Here is an 18,636-nt window from a genome sequence, read left to right on the forward strand (position 1 = left end):
TACGCCCGCTGGATATATTAGTGGATCGCTAATCCGCACGGATTTTACGGGACTGACTGTGCATGCGAGCGTCGACGGCGACGTCGACGAAGGAGACGACGTTGCCGCGATTATCGCCACCGTGTTAACCGCCGCTCGAATAAACCCCATCGATTTTACAGCCGGGATCGAAACAAGAAAGTTCCTACGTTGCACTCAATTTTTTTTCAACCTTCCCGCATCTTTCTTGGAGAAATAATCAAATCGAAGGTAGATGTGTGTGGAAGAAGAATTCTTACTTTGTTACTTTTGGAAAAGCAGTTGGATAACACTATTGCACTATTTTTTCATTTCATTTACGTTTCTGGGATTCTTGATGTTTCATTTTTGTAAAGCAATATTTATATGAATATGCTTTTTCGTTCGAGCAAAGAGATAAAATAGAATCTCTTTATACAAGTTTTCTTTCTTGACATATAAAATACAGCTGTTGCAAAATATTGTTGACATTGAAGTATTCATTAGTAATGCTAAAAGTTGATTGACAACTGTTCGATTCTATGGAACGAACATCTTCAAGGTTTGGGAGTGGTAATCGCGCAATTAAGGGACGAATCTTCAATTGTTCCAAGGACGTTTTCGCAACTTTTACCACGATCCTTGTGCGCTTAGCAATTTCAAACGTCGACGTCTCCACGAAACGGTGCTGGCGCATAGAAAGTAGGAGCTTATACATGGAAAGGATCGCGGTGGCGTAGCGAGACGATATTGAAACGTGAAAAACGGCGCCCTATAAATTTCGCCGGTTGAGTAGGTCGCTTGAATAGCTTGTGCCGGATCAGGATGTAGATTATAAGATTAACTCTAATCTTGGAATAATATACAAGCATCGGAACGAGGAAGCTCGAACGGCGCAACAACGAGTTTATCAAAACACTCGGGAGTGGATAGAATTTTTTGGTAACGGCCGGGAAACAAAACGTTCCGTGTTGTTCGTCAATTTCGAAATCTCACGGTGTTACCCGATATGCACAGGATCATTCGGATATTTACGATCGTGCTACGAGCACGGCGGACAGTGGCGGTGCAGGGTGAACGCGGCAGAAAACCCCGCTGATGCTCGCCCGTTTATTATTTTAAGAACTGGAATCTTGAATCGAAAGAATCCACGTTAAACGCGTCCTTTCATTTCAACATCCCCCGTGTATTTTATACCACCCGACGTGTCCGAACGGTGTGTTGTTCCGAAATTTCGTAAAGTACGGAATTTTTAGAACCGTGGCATTCTTTGTTCCCAAAAATAGGCGCCTCGTTAGGTGCAATAACGTTCGATCGGACATAGCCTGATTCTGCAACGGATTTCTTCTTTACGGAGAAACTATTTCGCTTACTTTTCCTTTATATATTATTATATACGAAGAATGGTTTTCAAATATGCATAGAGGTGGTTTGACTTGCTAAATATGATATACAAAGGTGATGAAATTTAATTGGCCCATTCACTGCCAACTATGAGATTGATCGCGATTCGTCACAGAGTAAGAGTAAACTTGAAACAAAATCTTGGCAGCCAGAGCAAAACGCTCTGAATTTTCCTGCCAGTGAATAGGTTCGAACCATCACGCAAATCGGCTTGAAACTCGTAACAAGTTACCACCGCGCACCCCTTCGCTCGTTGACCGTGTACGTGGAACGTATTACATCGTTCGCATTCTTCTGTTGCGCGGCTCGTGATAAGTAGCACGGCGTCCAGGTTTCCAGCACTCAGATGCTGTTTGCGGAGGAGGCATAACCGATAACGCGACATCACTGCGGCGCGACCGCTTTTCCTCGGGGACTGGCCTTGGCAAACAAAGCTACTCACCCTGGCCAGGGTTGAAGCTTATCCTCTCTATGTACGGCCATTCGTACCTCTTTACACGTGTTCCACGGTTAGCCGATCAAATAGGTAACCGATCTGTTTGCGGAGTCGTAGATTAAGAAAATATTCTCCGCCGTTTATTCAAGGGCCAATTTTATCTGCGAAATCGACGGAATTACACCGCAACGTGGAAATAAAAGGGACCAAAAACGAGCATTATTATTAATCGTTGCGTCGATTAACTTAGAGTGGAGAACGATGGCGGATGTGATTTAATATTTCTAAAGCAATCGCGATGGATATTAATTATTATCAATTTAATATCACGAAAGTAATTGCGAGGGTAATTAGACGAATTACACGATTGGTAATTGCAGTTAGCGATGTTCGAGGATTATTCGATAAGCCATAGTGGACGATTTATCGTATCCCACAGTGACTTATCGAGCATATTTATTCTGCGACAACGATTCAGTCGGTCGCCGCGTTGTAAACAAGCAATATCTTAGTTCGAGAGGGTGGCTGCGAGGTTCGAGCGCGCCCACGCGAGACGTGGGTGGCGAAGAAAGTTCTGGCGCCCCGGGAATTTCGGCTGTTTCCTCTTTTAATCGGGAGTTCCCTCGATTTATCCACCCGCGAACGTCAGTGCGGCGTTATACACAGTCGATTTTATTTCGCGATGCACGATTTTAAATATCGCGCGGTTACAAGCATTTCTTTCGAAGAATCGCCGGTTCAACGTTTCGCACCGCTTCTTTTACAAGAGTAAACGAACATAATCTCAACTAAATTCGGTTCGAACCGGACGACGATTGCAGTAAAAATGTAAGTTTACACTGATAAATTTTTTTGAAAAATTCTCTCGAGAGAAAACAAAATTGAACCATATTTTCCGAATTTAAAAAGAGAAGTCGACTCGAACACCAACAATCCCTGCTATTTTTACGTTTCAACAGTTGGTGAATAGTATCCTTATTGGTCCGCGTGGTACTGGCCTCAAAACGAGCACTAAAAACGGCCAACATACACGTTAGCTCGTAACACGGTCGACAGCGTCCTGGAAGAGTGACATGCGCGTCTTCGTGGTTCGTGGCTGGCAGCTTGGCCAATAAATCAGCCCGAGTTACGCGCCGACTAATTGTGAACCGCCTCCCTGCTCCTTTGCCGCCCCCGTGGAAACCAAATATAACTAAACGGCCCAACCGATTAACTTCTCCGTTAGCTGGCTATACCGCTAACATCTCACACTTGCCAGCCCTATTCTCGACCGTTCGAAGCTGAAGAAACCTCCTTTTTTCCCCCTCTTCCCCTTCGTACACTCTCATTGCTGTTTCTTCCTTTCCCCACTTTTTTTGTTCGTTCGCGCATCACCGATGGGGATACGTAACGCGAAGGAAAAAGAACGCGGTTGTTAATTGCGCGATGATATAGTGCTGCTCGTCGCGGTTCTTGGGCTGCGAAATACGCTTTTTCACGGTTCTTCTGCGAAAACAGAGGGTCGTAGTTCGACGCGAGTTATCGCGAGCGTTACAGGATAAAATCGACTATTCTTCCGCGAATTACGAGGTTACTTGTTGTTGCTCGATGGGGGAAGATTTAGCGGGTTGTTTCCATGCTTGTCCCATAACATTACGCCCTCGAAAGTTATCACGTGTACGGATACTTCACTCTCTTCGTTTTTAAAACAGACTCCCGTTGCGTTTTATGTGCACCCTCTGGTGATGGATTTACAAGCTATCAATTACAGACGACACTTGTATTTGTTAACTACGAAAATGCGCGGAAATGTTCAAATTGAAATTGATCAAGCACAGAAACCGTTCGTCTACTCAAAGAGTATTAAAGCACTCTCGATTAAGTAACATCGTCTTCCTGGTCGAGAAGATAGCCTTCGCCACCCCGTTGGTAGTCGATGAAAAGTAACGCCGCCGCGAGAGCCCCGTTTAGTAACGAGTTAAGTTAGCAATTAACGGAAACCACGGTGAGCTTAGACGACGTTGCAAGAGGGTGTGATGCGTTTTGCAGTATGGGCACAGGGCGACTTCCGGGACGAGGTGACCGGGGATTTGGCGAGGCTCGATTTGACGGGTCACGGAGCTCACACACCCGGTGGCAGCAACCCCAGTACACCGGGCGCGACACCCACGACACCCTCCGGTGGATTTTCTACCGCACAGCCCAGGTCCCGCACGAACACGACACACAGGCCAGATATCCGAAAAGGTACGCCTCGCCGCTTTACGAGCAACTTTCCTATCGCACCCTGACCCCCGCGCTGCGAACCACCGTTTCAAACGAGTCCGTGCCACCACCCTTTCATTTGCGACGTTCACGCCGATCCACGATGCGCTTCTTGATCGTGCGGTAGCCATACGAATCAATCTGTTTACCACTCGACGCTCGGAGCAAATAGTAAAATCGTGTAGATGTTTGAATAGTACTAATGGTGTGTACCCATGGTTTTGTTTTTTCTCCCTTCTTTTTTCTTAGACAATACGTGTAGGTAGATAAGAAGATGTTTGCAGGGACAAATGTGACGCGTTGCATGCGGTTTTTCCAGCGATGGTATCTGTTGGAAAAACACACGACGATTCAGGAATTGGTATTGCCTAGGACGATGCAGGTTTAGAGTGCTTGATCAGTTGAATTAGAGAATGCGTTTTACACACCAAGAGATTATGAATATAATTACGTTTTATGGATGTTTGCAGATTAGAATCTGTAGATTCCTTTCAAATCACCTAAAGTGATACTTCGTCTATTTGGTTTCCTTTAACAATTTTATTCCACGTTTCCTACGCTGACTCGCACATATTTTCAACTATTCTACCAAGGACATACACGTATCACACACTCAGATCAAAAAATCAAATTCACTCACTTGTGAATTTCACAAACTCAGTTAGGTACTATAGAAATTAGGATTTCTTACTCTAAAACCGATTTACTCGGTAAGAGTAAAGAGTCGTCAAATCCACACGATTCTACGCGTCCAATTTCAAACTTACATCAACAACAATCGAAATTCGTTAGCCTATCGAGCGGGCAAGCGCAATGAAATTTTACGTTCGCAATTAACGCGAGGGAAGAAACAAAGGTGCTGGGTCTCGTCAATCAAATTGGATAGCCGTGAGGGGGGAGGGGATTCCAGCAGCCGCGATCCCGGTCCAGTCTCACGGACTGTAAAATCAAATGATAATAGAGAGTGTCGTGGGCCGGGTGCAGCGCGAGAAAGGTGAGGAAAATGCTGGCGTCGTTTGTTTGCAGGTTTGTTCGGCACTTAGCCGGCACTCTCGCGGCCGCCCCAAATCCCCGCAAATTGAAATATCTCCCGGAGTCTTACGGGCCTGGTTAACAACAAACCCCGGGGACGGATCTCACTTCACTCGTAATCCCAAGGCGAGGGCGAGGCCTCTCGTGCTCCTTCACGCGAGTCCACCACGTTCCTCACCACCCCGCCGGGGAACCACTGAAGGTGTTTCAATTCCAAGGCTTCCTGATATACGCGCAGCCTCTTCAGCCGCGCGTTGTCTCTTCGAGGGTTGACGAGCTCGCTCGCTTTTAGAATTCGAATCGACACGGGGTTGGCAGAGTTACGATTTCCAGTGCATCTCGTCGGATCTCGACTCTGCTACGATCTTCGCATCGTATTCGATCTCTGATTGGGTCCTCGTTTCTTCTGGAATTTTCTTCATCTCGATATAGACGAAAGCTGCTATTGCTATTTAAGATTACTTTTAATGACATAAAGTTATCATGAAATGCTGAAGGTTGCTCGATTTAGCTAACGCAAAGCGATTATGGGGTGTTGTTTAATGTATGCTACCAAATATTATATAAAATTCACACGTATGTACTGAAAAATCGATAAGACCTAAAATCAGATATTAGCGAATGGAAGAAAACCAAAAGCGTCCACGTTTTCTCTTCAACATAGCTGAAACGGCCGACTCCATGTGAATGGTAAAATTTTCGTGCGTTCAACGTTCGATGGACGGGTAGATTAAGATGATGCTGAATAAATTGAAACACGGCGATAAAGGGGTCGAAACGATCTTCGTGGGTGCGACGCGCCACGGTATCGGCGCGACCTTATGTCGGTTCGTTACCTCTGTAAATAGACTGGCTCGTCTTTAGCTGGACGATAGTTAGCGGCATCATCAGACGCAGTGATAGCGGTGCTTTTTGAAAAAGGAGGCGATCGATCACATGGCTGTCAATACGAGTAAGGGAAGCTAGCGATTTGCTGCCGCGGAGTCAGGGGTGAAATACCCTCACCTGTCACTGTCACGATCATGACAAACACGCTCGTGTTATTCCCGAGCGGCGCAGCGTGCACGCTCGAGAGATTACCGATCGAACGATTTCACCGATCCACGAACGTTTTCAATGCTTATGCCACAATTACAATTTTGAAAGATGGTCCTCGACTTAAATAATAAGCTTGGACGTGGTAGCGTCCTTGCGTTACCGAAATGCATAAATGCATAAATTTCTATGGACGGGAGTTCCATCCGCATCGTTCGATTACACTTTTATCGATTAGACGCGGGATTATTTTCACGTCTAATTGGGGATTGTTCGCGAATATCAAGGCTACGACGGAAGGTCGCCCGTTAGAAGGATGAACATGGTGAATTTTATCAGCGATAACATTTCTTTATCGTTACAGGCTAATTTTTATCGCCCACTGGAATAAGATATAAGTAATATTTATCTGATTCTCTAAGGCGCGGAGCCCTGATGCAGTCTTCGAATATTAGCCACGAAGCCAACGCGTATATACGAAGTTAAGTTAACCGTACCCTGATGAACTCCATTACGCGCTTAATTTCTTATATAAGAGTCCTATAAAAAACATTCTACTCAGAATTTATTCGAACCACCTCCTAGTTACATTTATAAATTCCAATTATAATTTAACAATAAAGAAACAGATAATAATACTCTGTACTACTTTTTTATATTTGATTAACTAAATTCGTGAAACTCTATGCGACAAGCCAATAGAGAAAAATTCGAAAATTAGTGTGATAAGACGAACGTTCCACTGTACAATTAACGAAACATTAATCCGTCTATGCGACCACTTAGCCTCGTTACTTCGTCGTTCGTTTCCACAAAGCGTGGAAGCTGACTCATAGATCGCGTAGACGAAATCTCTCGTCGTACGGGCGTCACCGTTTTCCAGAGAATGTGATATCTTAACACGTTTCAGATGTTGCAACGCCAGAGGTGAAACACGAATTGGGTAGCAGTGGAGGGGTGGTCTCCTCCGACGGCGTGGTTGGGGTAAACAACGCGGACGATAAGGACGGGAAGAAGAACAAACGGCAAAGGCGGCAGAGGACGCATTTCACGTCGCACCAACTTCAGGAGCTGGAGGCTTTGTTCGTGAGGAATCGGTACCCGGACATGACCACCAGGGAAGAAATAGGTCTGTACACGAAGCTTCCAGAACCTCGAGTCAGGGTGAGTCATAATGCTACTTTTTTAATTACTACCGCTTTGCTCAGATAGCGTTCAGAGAAAGATATATATGTATTATCTGTGTGCACGTGCTATGGAATTTTCAAACATTTCATCGTAGACTCGGTTATTTTTAAACAGCGCCAGTGATTAATTAATGTTCGATTCGTTGCTGTAAATAACTATGAAACTCAGCTTTTCGACGCTTGGGAATTATTAATAGAATTTAGAGAATTTCGGGAAGATAAAAACACGATGTAGAATGTTTCGATATGGACGATAATTGCAAAGGGATAAAAGTGAGAACGCATAATCGTAAAAACGAAAGGAAGAGTTGAAAAGTAATCGCATTATTTGTATAATTAATTAACTTTCTCGCGTAATAATTTTGGACGGCAGATGTTCCTCTGATAGCTCGCAAAAGTTTCCAAACGCGGTTTTAAACTAAAGGATCGTGCAGGAGCGCTAGCACGAATCGCAGTGACGTAAAATCGGGTTGATCAAGGTAGTAACAGAACCCTACAATGGACGCATTGATGCGTTCAAGTATCGATTACAAAGGCAACAATTCATACCCTTTCTGGCCGATACCTCGAGGTCTCGCGCCTGCATACGCGGCTTTTGCCCGGAAAATGGCATTTCCTTTCCCACCGAGGCTGACAGTTTCGAGGAATAGACGGTCTCGATTTTTCCAACCTGTCCCATGTGTTTCACGCGCAAACATTAACACATACGACTTAACAAAATAGTGTAACCTCAGGAACGATAAAACTACATTTAAAGTTAATTAAACAAAAAACAGGGGTTGAACTTACCAACGAAATAAATTCATTTGGAACAATACAAATAAATATGTAAGACTAACGATAAAATTTCTACAAACGTTACTCGCAAAGTAACCATTACATTTGGATCACGAGAATTCTCAAAATTAAAAACATTACTTAACAACGCTTATATATACAGCGGTTCCAAGATGAATTAAATGAAAATCTCGAGAAATTCTGAAAGATTTGAGATCAAAGTCGAGGAGAATGATGGACGGTGAATAAATACGACGCGAGTTCGAACTGGTTAAAGTTAATTAAACAGAAAACAGGGGGTGAACTTACCAACGAAATAAATTCATTTGGAACAATGCAAGATGAACGATAAAATTTCTACAAACAATAACTCGCAAAGTAGCCATTACATTTGGATCACAAAAATTCTCATAATTAAAAACATTACTTAATGACGCTTATATATACAGCGGTTCCAAGATGAATTAAATGAAAATCTCGAGAAATTCTCAAAGAGTTACGATCAAAGTCGAGGAGAATGATGACGCGAGTTCGAACCAGACGATGACACGGTCCCTCGACTTGACAATCCTCGCGGTTTCCTGCGTTTCAACGGGGCCCTATAGGAGCGGTCATACCGGCGGATGAGGGCTCGGATGAGCAACGTGGGGATCGGGAGTCGGTAACGAAACAAGGATGGAAGTGGGCAGGTATGAGGTCACGTGGGATTGCGCAGCTCACAAGAGAAGATTTGCGCCGGTAAGCCCTTCTGGATTTACAGAACCACACAGAGCATGGCACGGTATTTCCGCCACGCTGCTATACGCCATGTACCAAAATGCCGTGGATCCCGACTATCGCGGGACCACCGATGCATTTGCCAATTTTAACGTTTCCGCCCGCGGCGCACCTCCCTCCCTTCCGTTTCGTTCTCGTTTTCGTCTGAAGTGTCGCTTATAATTATACGAACGACAACACTGTTGCGTTTCGTATTAATTTCAATGTTTAAGTTTACTGTCTTATAGACATACGATTGATGGCAGATACAGGACCTATTTCATTGAATCGATTAAATGCACTTTTATTATCAGTCGATGATAATTGAATATCGTCGTGTAAGACTTAGCCAGCTTGAAATTTCGAAAATTGTTTTGTTCAGATAATAGATTCTTGGCTGATAATGGTCATGTTAGGAATAAGAGATGTGGCGCTTGGGAACTAAATTTCCATCAGGAAGTAGAGCTGAAATTTCTTCGACTTAATCTTCCAATTATACTTAAATCTGGATTACTGAAGTAATATCTACGCCAACTTTTGATGTAATTCGATACCGCCTTGGTACTCTTATTATATATTTTACTTTCACGGTACTCGAGTATCCAATTTAGAAGCAATCACCAAACAGCTACTAGAATTATCATATTTATTCATCGAAACGATAGTTAGTCGTTGTTCGTAAAAAATTTCGACGCGAAACGCACTTCCGATCGGTGAAATTTACAGCGGGTCGATTCCGCGGCGCATTTAGTCAATTCTAGCTGCGGCATTACGCTTAATTATTCCCGACGCGGCGTTTAATGCTTGTAGATAAATGCGCGAAAGTTTATCCATTTTGTCCACGGATTTGCTGATATTTCGAGCGATACCTAAATGGCGGGCCGCGATCGAGTTTCGAGCGTGCGATTCAGAAAAGTCCATCAATTATATTCGAACGAACGGAAGAACAGGTCGAGACTGCTGTTTCACTGGGTCTCGCAAATGTGTCGAAGCGATCGGATTAATGATGCATTCTATCGAATATAGCTGTACGAGGGTGAAATTAAAATATCGCAGTCTAGCCGATAAAGTGCGTGTATTATCATTGTGAGTTGTGTACGGTCTGTCTGCGGATAGAGTGTCAGTCTTCGTTAATTTCAGTTCAATTCTCTTGAAAGCTCGCTAAATTTTTCGAGAATGTATCAAAAATTCAAATGAAACAATATTATTCCGTGATTGGTCGCGCTAAAGACTTTCACCAATATCGATATCAATAATAAGATCTAAACAAAATATTGTAGAAATGAAAATTTAACCGTTTGACGAAAGATAAAAACAGTATTACACGAAAGATCATCGTGTGAGAATTTTTTGTGTAAATTTTGATGTCCTTTAAAATTGTTTTCATGCATGAAGCAGTGCGCATTTTTATTGCACAATAGAATTTCTTGTATCAACACCGAAAGGGTTAAATTAAATCGCGATAAATGTAACGTTATGGAAATGGACTTAAAGTTTAACAAGTTTCTTTCAACTAATTTGCATGTAATCAAAGCGAGCGATCTTTTAGTTATATTACAGTTTGTTATTACAGCAGTTAAAATTGGATTTCGGATTGCTTCCCCGTGCAAGTTATTCGCCAGACTTAACTGGTTAGACTTTCAGTTTGTTTTCGAGCTTCGAGCAGTCTCATAGAAGGTGTAGAAAGTCGAAAGAACGCGTCGAAGCAGGCTTGTTACAAAGACGCAAATGTTTTCGAGTATATTGACGTAGTACGCGTAAAACAATTCAATTAAACTCGTCAGACTTAAGTAAATGGCTCGGTAATGTCAGCCATTTTAAATCTACCAACTACATGTCATCTCTAACGAATAGTTAAAATCATAGTTTGATTTACTCCACGTTATTTCAATGACCAGCAACTCCTGAGAATCTCTAACAAATATCACAATTTGTGAAACAATTCAATTTGTTCAAACCAAGAGAATGTCGATTATTTCATAGCTGGAAAAATCTTTGATCGCGTCACTTGATCGATACGTCTTTTACCCTAGCTCCACGCTAAGCATCGTTTAACCGATTCGAGACAGCATTTTCCGGCACGACCCATCTATCCTCGGTCGCGTAGATCAGCTTTACCTGGTTTCTATCAATTCACGTGAAATCTCCGACGAACAAGAACTCTCGTCTCGACTCTATTCCGCCGACGGATGCGACTGACTTTTGCATTCGCAGCGACGCGTCTGCTTCGAAGGCGGATGAAAGATCCAGACACCACGCGAACGGGCAGACTCGAACGCTCTACGGAAAGGGAAGAAAAACTAGGTCCACTGGCGGAGTAAGGATCGTCGAGAAAAAAAGAATGAGAGTAATTCTATGGATGAAAGAGAGAGAGAGAGAGAGAGAAAGGAGAAAACAGGATGGAAGCTATATAGGTACAGTTATCTGCAAAGAGGCAGGCGTATGTTTCGGTCGGCGGCAGCAGAGCGCGGCTGTCCCAGATAATCCGCCGGTGATTAAGACCATAAATCCATCGACGGATTAGTATGGTTGCACCGCACACCGCGTGGCGGCGTCGTTGCACGGGACTCTCCCTATGTTGCAGCCTCTACACCAATCTCTCTCTCTCCCTCTCTCCCTCTACCCGCACCGTTCCAACCCTTTTACTCTAACATCTCTGTGCGTCGCGCATCCAGCAGCTCTCTTCTTTTACCACCCTCGCTCTGTCGCGACGGACACGCGTCGGTTCGCTCGTGTTGGCTACACCGGAAGCCCCGTTTGGAGAGACGGAGCGACGCGCGCGAGATCGAACCGGAGGAACGAGGAGGGCGCCCATACGTGTAACGTACGGTTCGATCGCCGGGAGAGAGGGTCGCAGGGCCGAGCTTACACGCCATGGGAATGGGAAATGGGACGCCACGGAATATAGGTGGACACTAACCGGTATGAGAGTGAGGATTACCGAGTGTCATCCGTATTCGGCCGGGTTAGCGGCTGTCAGCGGCCAATGCCATCGCTATATATCAATTATTACCTTTGCCATTGCAACGGCCGCTGGCATTCCAATGCACGTATTGCGCCCGCACTGCATTGCGGTCGTCCGTTGCATATCTCTTCCGTAGGCCGATTTGCATCCGGGTATTCGCCTCTCTTTCAGCGCAACGGAGATACGAGGGTCTGTCGCGCGCACGCGATATTCGACCACGGGTTTAAACCGAAGCGGAGCGTCGCGTCCAGCCTCCGCTCGCCGCGCTCGTAAGTTCGCGTCGCCGCGCGGAGGCTCAACCGGAGCTGTCTTCGGGATTTCAACAGCGGCGAACGCGCCGATCCTGCGCGCGTTTCCACGCTGTTATGAAGCCGGCGTCGCGGCTACAGAAGATCCAGAGATTAACGGGGCAACGATTGAGCCTGTAACTGCGCGCGGATATCTGTTACGGCGATACGCGGGATTTAGGGATAACCGAGTCGAGCTCGCGGAGCCTTTCGTTTGATTCAGGGATCGCGCTCCGTCTGTCTCTTAATCGTAAAGGTTACCACCGCTTCCTACGAGGATATCAATTTTGCCTGCTCGACTTTCGCAGCCTCGCTCTCGGGCGAAAGAATCTTCCGTCAATGTCTGTCTTGTACATATGGCGAGGGATTAAATCCTCGGTACTTAATGCGATTAATTTTGTGTATTTTCTGAGTGTAATCTGGTCAATATTTAAAGTAGTCGGAAGATCAAATTTACAGTACACATAGATTATATGTAGCCACTTTTATTGTTATTTATTGTATCGACGTTACGTGGGCGGTTCTAGGTGTCTTTAATCGGATGTTTATTTCCATCTCGTCATGGATTAATATACTTTTAAATAACATAATATCGTATATTTAAATATTCCAAAATATAAAGTATCTTTACAAATCTGTCAAAAATGTTGTCGTTGAAAAAATTCTTCCAAGACGTCCGCAAGTTTCCAAGATATGACTAAACGACGACACAGCGTGTCGACGACGCCATTTATAAATGGCCCTGGCTAAGCCCCGTCGGCCATCCGAACGTATTAAAACCGAGAAGGTTGCGCGAAGCGTTTCCCATTTACAACGTCCATACATTATCTCTGGTGCTCGTTCTCACATAATGTTGTTGCATCGATCCATCGTGGCTCCTCCGGCGTAGTCGGAAGTTCTGGTGCTTGTAAAGGGATCAGCAGGAGCGACTTCCGGATTACGCGGCGGGCGCATTCGTTCATGAAACGATATGACGGTTCTATCGGAGATTTCGAGCGGCGGCGAATCGATGGTGAGCCCCGGGTATACGCTGTAAATCGCGCGCAAAGTTAATACTGTTGCGGACGACGGGGTTGGAAAACGTCGAAGGCCGCCATGCGTGATCTGCGATACTCCGTTCGTGGATTATCACCGTGAATATTAACCTTTCGCGGTGAATTGTAGCACCGAACGTAACGTATCGAATTCCCGGATTTATTTCCCCGCTGGATAACGCCCGATATTAAAACCAACCTCCGGGTGTACATACACCAAAGAGAAGCAATTAAATTTGCACGGTTTCTTAATGTGGACTTTACCTCCGTCGAGCACTGTTCATGGCTGGTTAATACAGCGGACGGTATTATGATCATGATATTGGTACTATTAATTGATAAGATTCACGTTATAATATTTATTGTACGGAGGTATTAAGTTATAACGTGTTCAACAATTTCTCGAGTAACAATAATAACGATTAGAATTGTCCAGTTGGACGCGAAAAGAACGAGATACTTAAAAACGTATCAATCGAGAAGTTCATTCGTGGTACTTTTGTTAATTCGACCATTGTATGGTAATGATCGTTTATATCATTTGTACGCTATCGGATACATTAAACATTTTTCTTTTTTTTATTAATTTTGTATAAATCGATCAGAACAATATTTCAAGAAACTATATTGGTTTAAAGCTGGAAGCGTATACATTATTTTCAACTAGCGTGCGCAAAATGAAAACTCACCCTCATTAAAGATAATCGTGAAGTAATATTTTTCCAACGACAAATTCGAGACGCCGTTAAAGCTAAATAAACACGAAGCAATAATCATCCTGACAGAAAGCATTAACTAATAGATAATGAGACTGTTTTCTCAAATATATTTAATCAATTGTACACGCTTATCTTGTTCCATAAAAGATAGCGATCCACAATGAGTCCGGTTAGATCGGCATTCTTTGGAATAATTCGTAATCGATAAACTTAGAGGTGTCCACACGATTACACATAACTCGATGGCACGTAACGTGCACCGACCGCGATCCCTATCAGCCGATACAAATTCAAAGTTCAAGTTAACGAGGCAAGTTCACCGACAATTGCAACTACGCAATCGATTCTGTTCCGGCAAGATGTTCGCCGCGGAATTCCCGCTTATCGCGAACACGTGCGAGCGCAGCCTGGCAATGAGTAATTTTCAAAATCCCTTCTACCATCAAGATCATCGCATACAAGTACTATATTACAGGCATCAAAAATTTGTTTACTAACATCACGTCGCTGTAGCTATCGCCGCGAAAAGGTGGGCGAGGAAATCATCGCGTGGCTCGTAAACCTATTCGCGATGGACGCGCGTTCGTGGCGATCTTCGAAGCGGTCGCGTTGACCGATGGAAACAGTCTCTGATTGTCGGACGAAAGAGAAAAAAAATAGGGAGAGGAAGAAAGCGGTTTAGGACGAGAACGCTTTGGGGTAGAGAGGAGAGGAGAGGGTTGAATTCGACGCGAGCGTGTAGCGGCGCAATGAGCCGTAACTATTTATAAATTACAAAAGAATGGAGGAGGCAGGAGAGCCGGGCAGAACGCGCGGCATTAAAAATCACGTGTTCCGCTTGAGCTCATAATCTCGTATAATCTTTTGCAAAGTTGTTAATACTCGCGGCTTACGGGTGTTAATTTAATATCCATACAGGTACGCCAACATTGAATATCCGAATCCCACTGGTTGCAGCTGTACAGTCCACTACTACAACGATAAAAAAAATCCATAAAACTGCTCGCGCGCCGGGTGAAAGGGAGAGGGCGCGAGAAAGGGAGAGAGCTGGGTGTAGCTTCCCGTTCCATATCGTATACCGGCACATATGCCGTTTGTATCGTTCAGCGTTGCTCTCCGGACCACTTAATACAAACGATAATACCCGTTTCCGTCGTTTTGCCCTTTTTCCACCCGTTTCCCTCGACCGCGACAGTCAAGAGTTCGCCCACTGCCCGCGGCTGATTTCGATTTCTCCATTTTAATCGATTATGGCCAACGTAACGCCAATCATGGATACAGAGAGAAAAAAAGATAGTAATTACACGATAGGAGTACTTGATGTTATTTTTTCTTTTTTTTTTTTTAAATAATATCTGACTGTTCGTTGAATGATATTGTTTTTTTTTTTATTCGCTTCTGAAGATTATGTATTGTAGAATGATTATCGCGTATTCGCAGAGTTGGTCCATGTAAATTTTTAATTTAGAACGGTTACCGTTGAGCGAACCTAATCTGAGATATTTGAGGTGATAATTACCCGACAGCACGGCGCTCCGTTAATTAATAGATTTAGGAGATTAGATATGTACATTTGATAATGTCTGTTTCTAACTTTCCATTTCTATTTTCTAACTTCGAAATCCCGTTACGACAACAATCAACAGAGACGAGAGATTCGGGATGTTTCCTCGCGTCGTTGCAACGTGGATATTTTCATATTTACGTTTTCCTTTGGAATTCTGCGATTAATCGATTAACCAACTGAACGAGAACCACTTGAATACTACATTCGCAGCTTCTATCTATAATAATAATAAAGCATACGTAAAGATAACAAGATTACACCTAGTTCATTCGCAAATACTAAATGAAATATCTGCAAATAAATGAAATACTAAATATAGTCTTTAAAAACCATACCAAACACCTGATAACATAATTCCATAACACATGGTTCATTAATTCAATGAGCATTTCAACGTTTATCAATATAAACTGCAGAAGATACGAACCGATTGGCGAAATATCTACAACTCCAAGAAAATGTCCACTCGATTGCGATACCCTTCTATCGAACGAAAGATCAAAAATTAGGTGAAAACAAAAAAATTGCATGCTCGAGCAATTAATGGAGTCTTCGTCGACTGACCAACTTCCGGATACATGTTAGCGAATTTTCTCGCGTTGCCACTCGCAGCCCAACGAAATTGCTGGACTACGATCAAAGGCGATCTCCTCCTTGGTCCCCAGTCTCTCGAGAACGCGATTCTACCTGCGAGCACGCAGCCGCATATTCATAGCAATCATTGGAGTATGTACGCGCGCGTGCGCGGGCCAAGCGTGCACATGTATTCACGGGTATACGATACAAGCACGCGAGCCTGGCTCTCTCTACGTGGGATATACCCATTCCAGCTGATCCATCTCGCCGTTATAGTGAGATTTATGGAGACGGTGCCGTTGGAAACTGAGACTGCTGGTTCCGCGGACGGGGGGGACGGTAAAAGGAACGAGGAGAAAGGAACGAGAGGAGAGGTGGGCTAGGAGTACACGAGGATGGTATAAGCACGCGTGAATGCCTGAAAACGGCTCGATGGCGGCCATTGCGAAAAAAGGCGTCCGCGGGACACGGGAGGATGGGGCCAAGGAAAAAAGGATTTGTGCCAGTAGCCATGATGCCTCTTCGCACGGGTCCAGTGGATCTCGTTGTTGATCCGAAACCATCTGTTCGCGAGGATGCTTCGATGAAGTGCAATTTCTTTTTTTTTCTTCTTTATCGACGCGCTTGAAATTTGATGAGTCGTTCGACGAGTCGTCTAGCGCTTGGTTTTTATCCTTCCCCGAGTTGGCGAGTAAAACGAGCATCGTGACGTGGTTGGTAAACGTTAAAACTTTAATTACCGCCAACTGTGCATACATTTGTGCGTTAGTAGACAGTATTTATTTTGAAATTAACGAATGACAACTAATTTTCTCTCGAACATAAGTACATAGATCAGATATCATAATATTGTACAAAATTAAAGGTCCATATTCATAAAAAAAAAATTGGCGAAAGAGACGGGAACATTATACAGACGTCCTCGTCCCTCATAAATCCGGCACGTTACGATCCATCCTCGAACCAGCGAGATCCTGGCCGATGTAAACGAAAATAAGCGCGGGGGCGTAAAAGACCTTGGCGTAATCGTCGAGGAACGGGGGCTCGTCGAAGATGTATAGAGTTGAAAAGGTGGCGTCAGCCCGCGGAAAGCCAGCGGGTGGATTCCCGTTGCCGCGTGAAATCCTCCGCGAAGCCCCCGGATATCCGGCGAGGTTTCTTCGCGCGGAATTTATTTTTAATGAAGTGGCGCCTCCGGCCGTTTTCGGCCGACCGCGAATAACCGTATCCACTGGGACGCTGGCTGGTTCGTCCCAGGGACGCGCTGTCTGACTATGTGCGGAACGTTCCACGTTCTTCCTCGCGGCTGAGGAGGTGCGTCTTCCGGTAGAGACGAGTGACGCGTAGACGCGCGTGGACCAGGGCACGCAGTGCGCATATGTCGAATAAACGGAGGGATGGTGGATAATATAATGATGGCGTCGGTTGGGCAAGGAGGGGCGGGGCTACGAGGGGATCAATATTATCCTCCTCCACCTCCACCTCCGCGTTTTCCTCCACCGTGCCCCTCTCCTCAGCGACGGCCAACCTTCCCGCTTCCCGTGTTCCCCTCGTTCCTCTTTGTTCCTCCTGTTCGCCACCGAGCTATCGCCGTCTCCACCCTACAACGCGTCGACCTTCTGCCCCCCCCTCCTCCTTCCTTCCTCCTTTCGGACGCCGCTCCACCTTCCTTCGCCTCCACCTCGTCCTTCTCTCCGACGTCTCTCGTCTTACGAATCGAATCGCTGGGCCAACGCGACGCCTCGCCACGCTCGATCTCTCTCTCCTCCTGTTCGTGGCTGGTGCGTACGTACGCGGCGTATGTGTGCCAGAGGGAACTCTCGTCTGTCCTCTGGGCTCGATCGAGGATTGTTTATCATGATAGGAGGCACAAGCGACTCGTTGATCGCAACCAACGGCTTCTGGATTACACGCTGCTTGGTTTTCGGGTACTTGTGATTAGGTCGTTGGCTCGAGGTGTAATAATTGATGGAATTTCGTTAAGCTCGCGTAGGGTTATTGGTTTTGTATTTCGATTCGTCTTGTCGGTACCTTGTGGATGTTAAATTGGAAACTTTATTTTTGGGGGTAGAGGTATTTGGTTTTTAAACTTGTATGGGATTATTGAATAAGTTTAAGGGACTTTCGACTATTTGAGTAATCGATCGATTTATGTTTATTGCAATTTTCAATTCTGCAAACGCGTAATTGGATTTTTACGAGATTCAATCGGATTTCGTAAGAGTTCTACATTCATTTCTTCCTCTGCTCCAACCTTTAAACAGAATATCGTAACTCTGCATTTTTCCGGCTATAATTCTCCACGGCCTTTGTTTCTACGCGATAAGTAGAATAGAATATGTAGGTCAGACAAACGAAGTCCCTACGTAAGTCGACTCGATCCACTGAATCCATTGAAATGAAGCGAACTGCGCATACTTAGCACATCCTTCGCGATTTAAAGCATTCTACTATTATATTTCTCTATTATTCGATTGCACGTTTGACAAATATATTCTATGATTTTTCGAAATCATCAAATACACTTTTGACTCTATTCTTTGAAACAAATCGAAGAATTAAACTACTACTTTCAAACAGACTAAATAAATTACTATTCGAAACTTAGATTACAGTATTA

The 18,636-nt window shown here is 44.4% G+C and overlaps 1 protein-coding gene across 6 annotated transcripts in view; it reads left to right on the forward strand.

Moving 5' to 3' along the window:
- Ptx1 (pituitary homeobox homolog Ptx1) overlaps positions 1–18,636 on the forward strand; it is a 34,348-nt gene that overhangs the window by 11,586 nt on the left and 4,126 nt on the right. For 2 of the 6 annotated variants that reach the window (XM_076910023.1, XM_076910024.1), the window contains exon 2: positions 7,059–7,312. In XM_076910023.1, the coding sequence (XP_076766138.1) occupies positions 7,059–7,312 (254 nt within the window). Of the gene's footprint in view, positions 1–3,865; positions 4,064–7,058; positions 7,313–18,636 lie in introns of all 6 variants that reach the window. The other 4 variants (XM_076910025.1, XM_076910026.1, XM_076910021.1 and 1 more) reach the window with 3 other exon arrangements.

The sequence above is a fragment of the Xylocopa sonorina genome, chromosome 2, assembly GCF_050948175.1.
Source record: "Xylocopa sonorina isolate GNS202 chromosome 2, iyXylSono1_principal, whole genome shotgun sequence".
NCBI classification, from domain to species: Eukaryota; Metazoa; Arthropoda; class Insecta; order Hymenoptera; family Apidae; genus Xylocopa; species Xylocopa sonorina.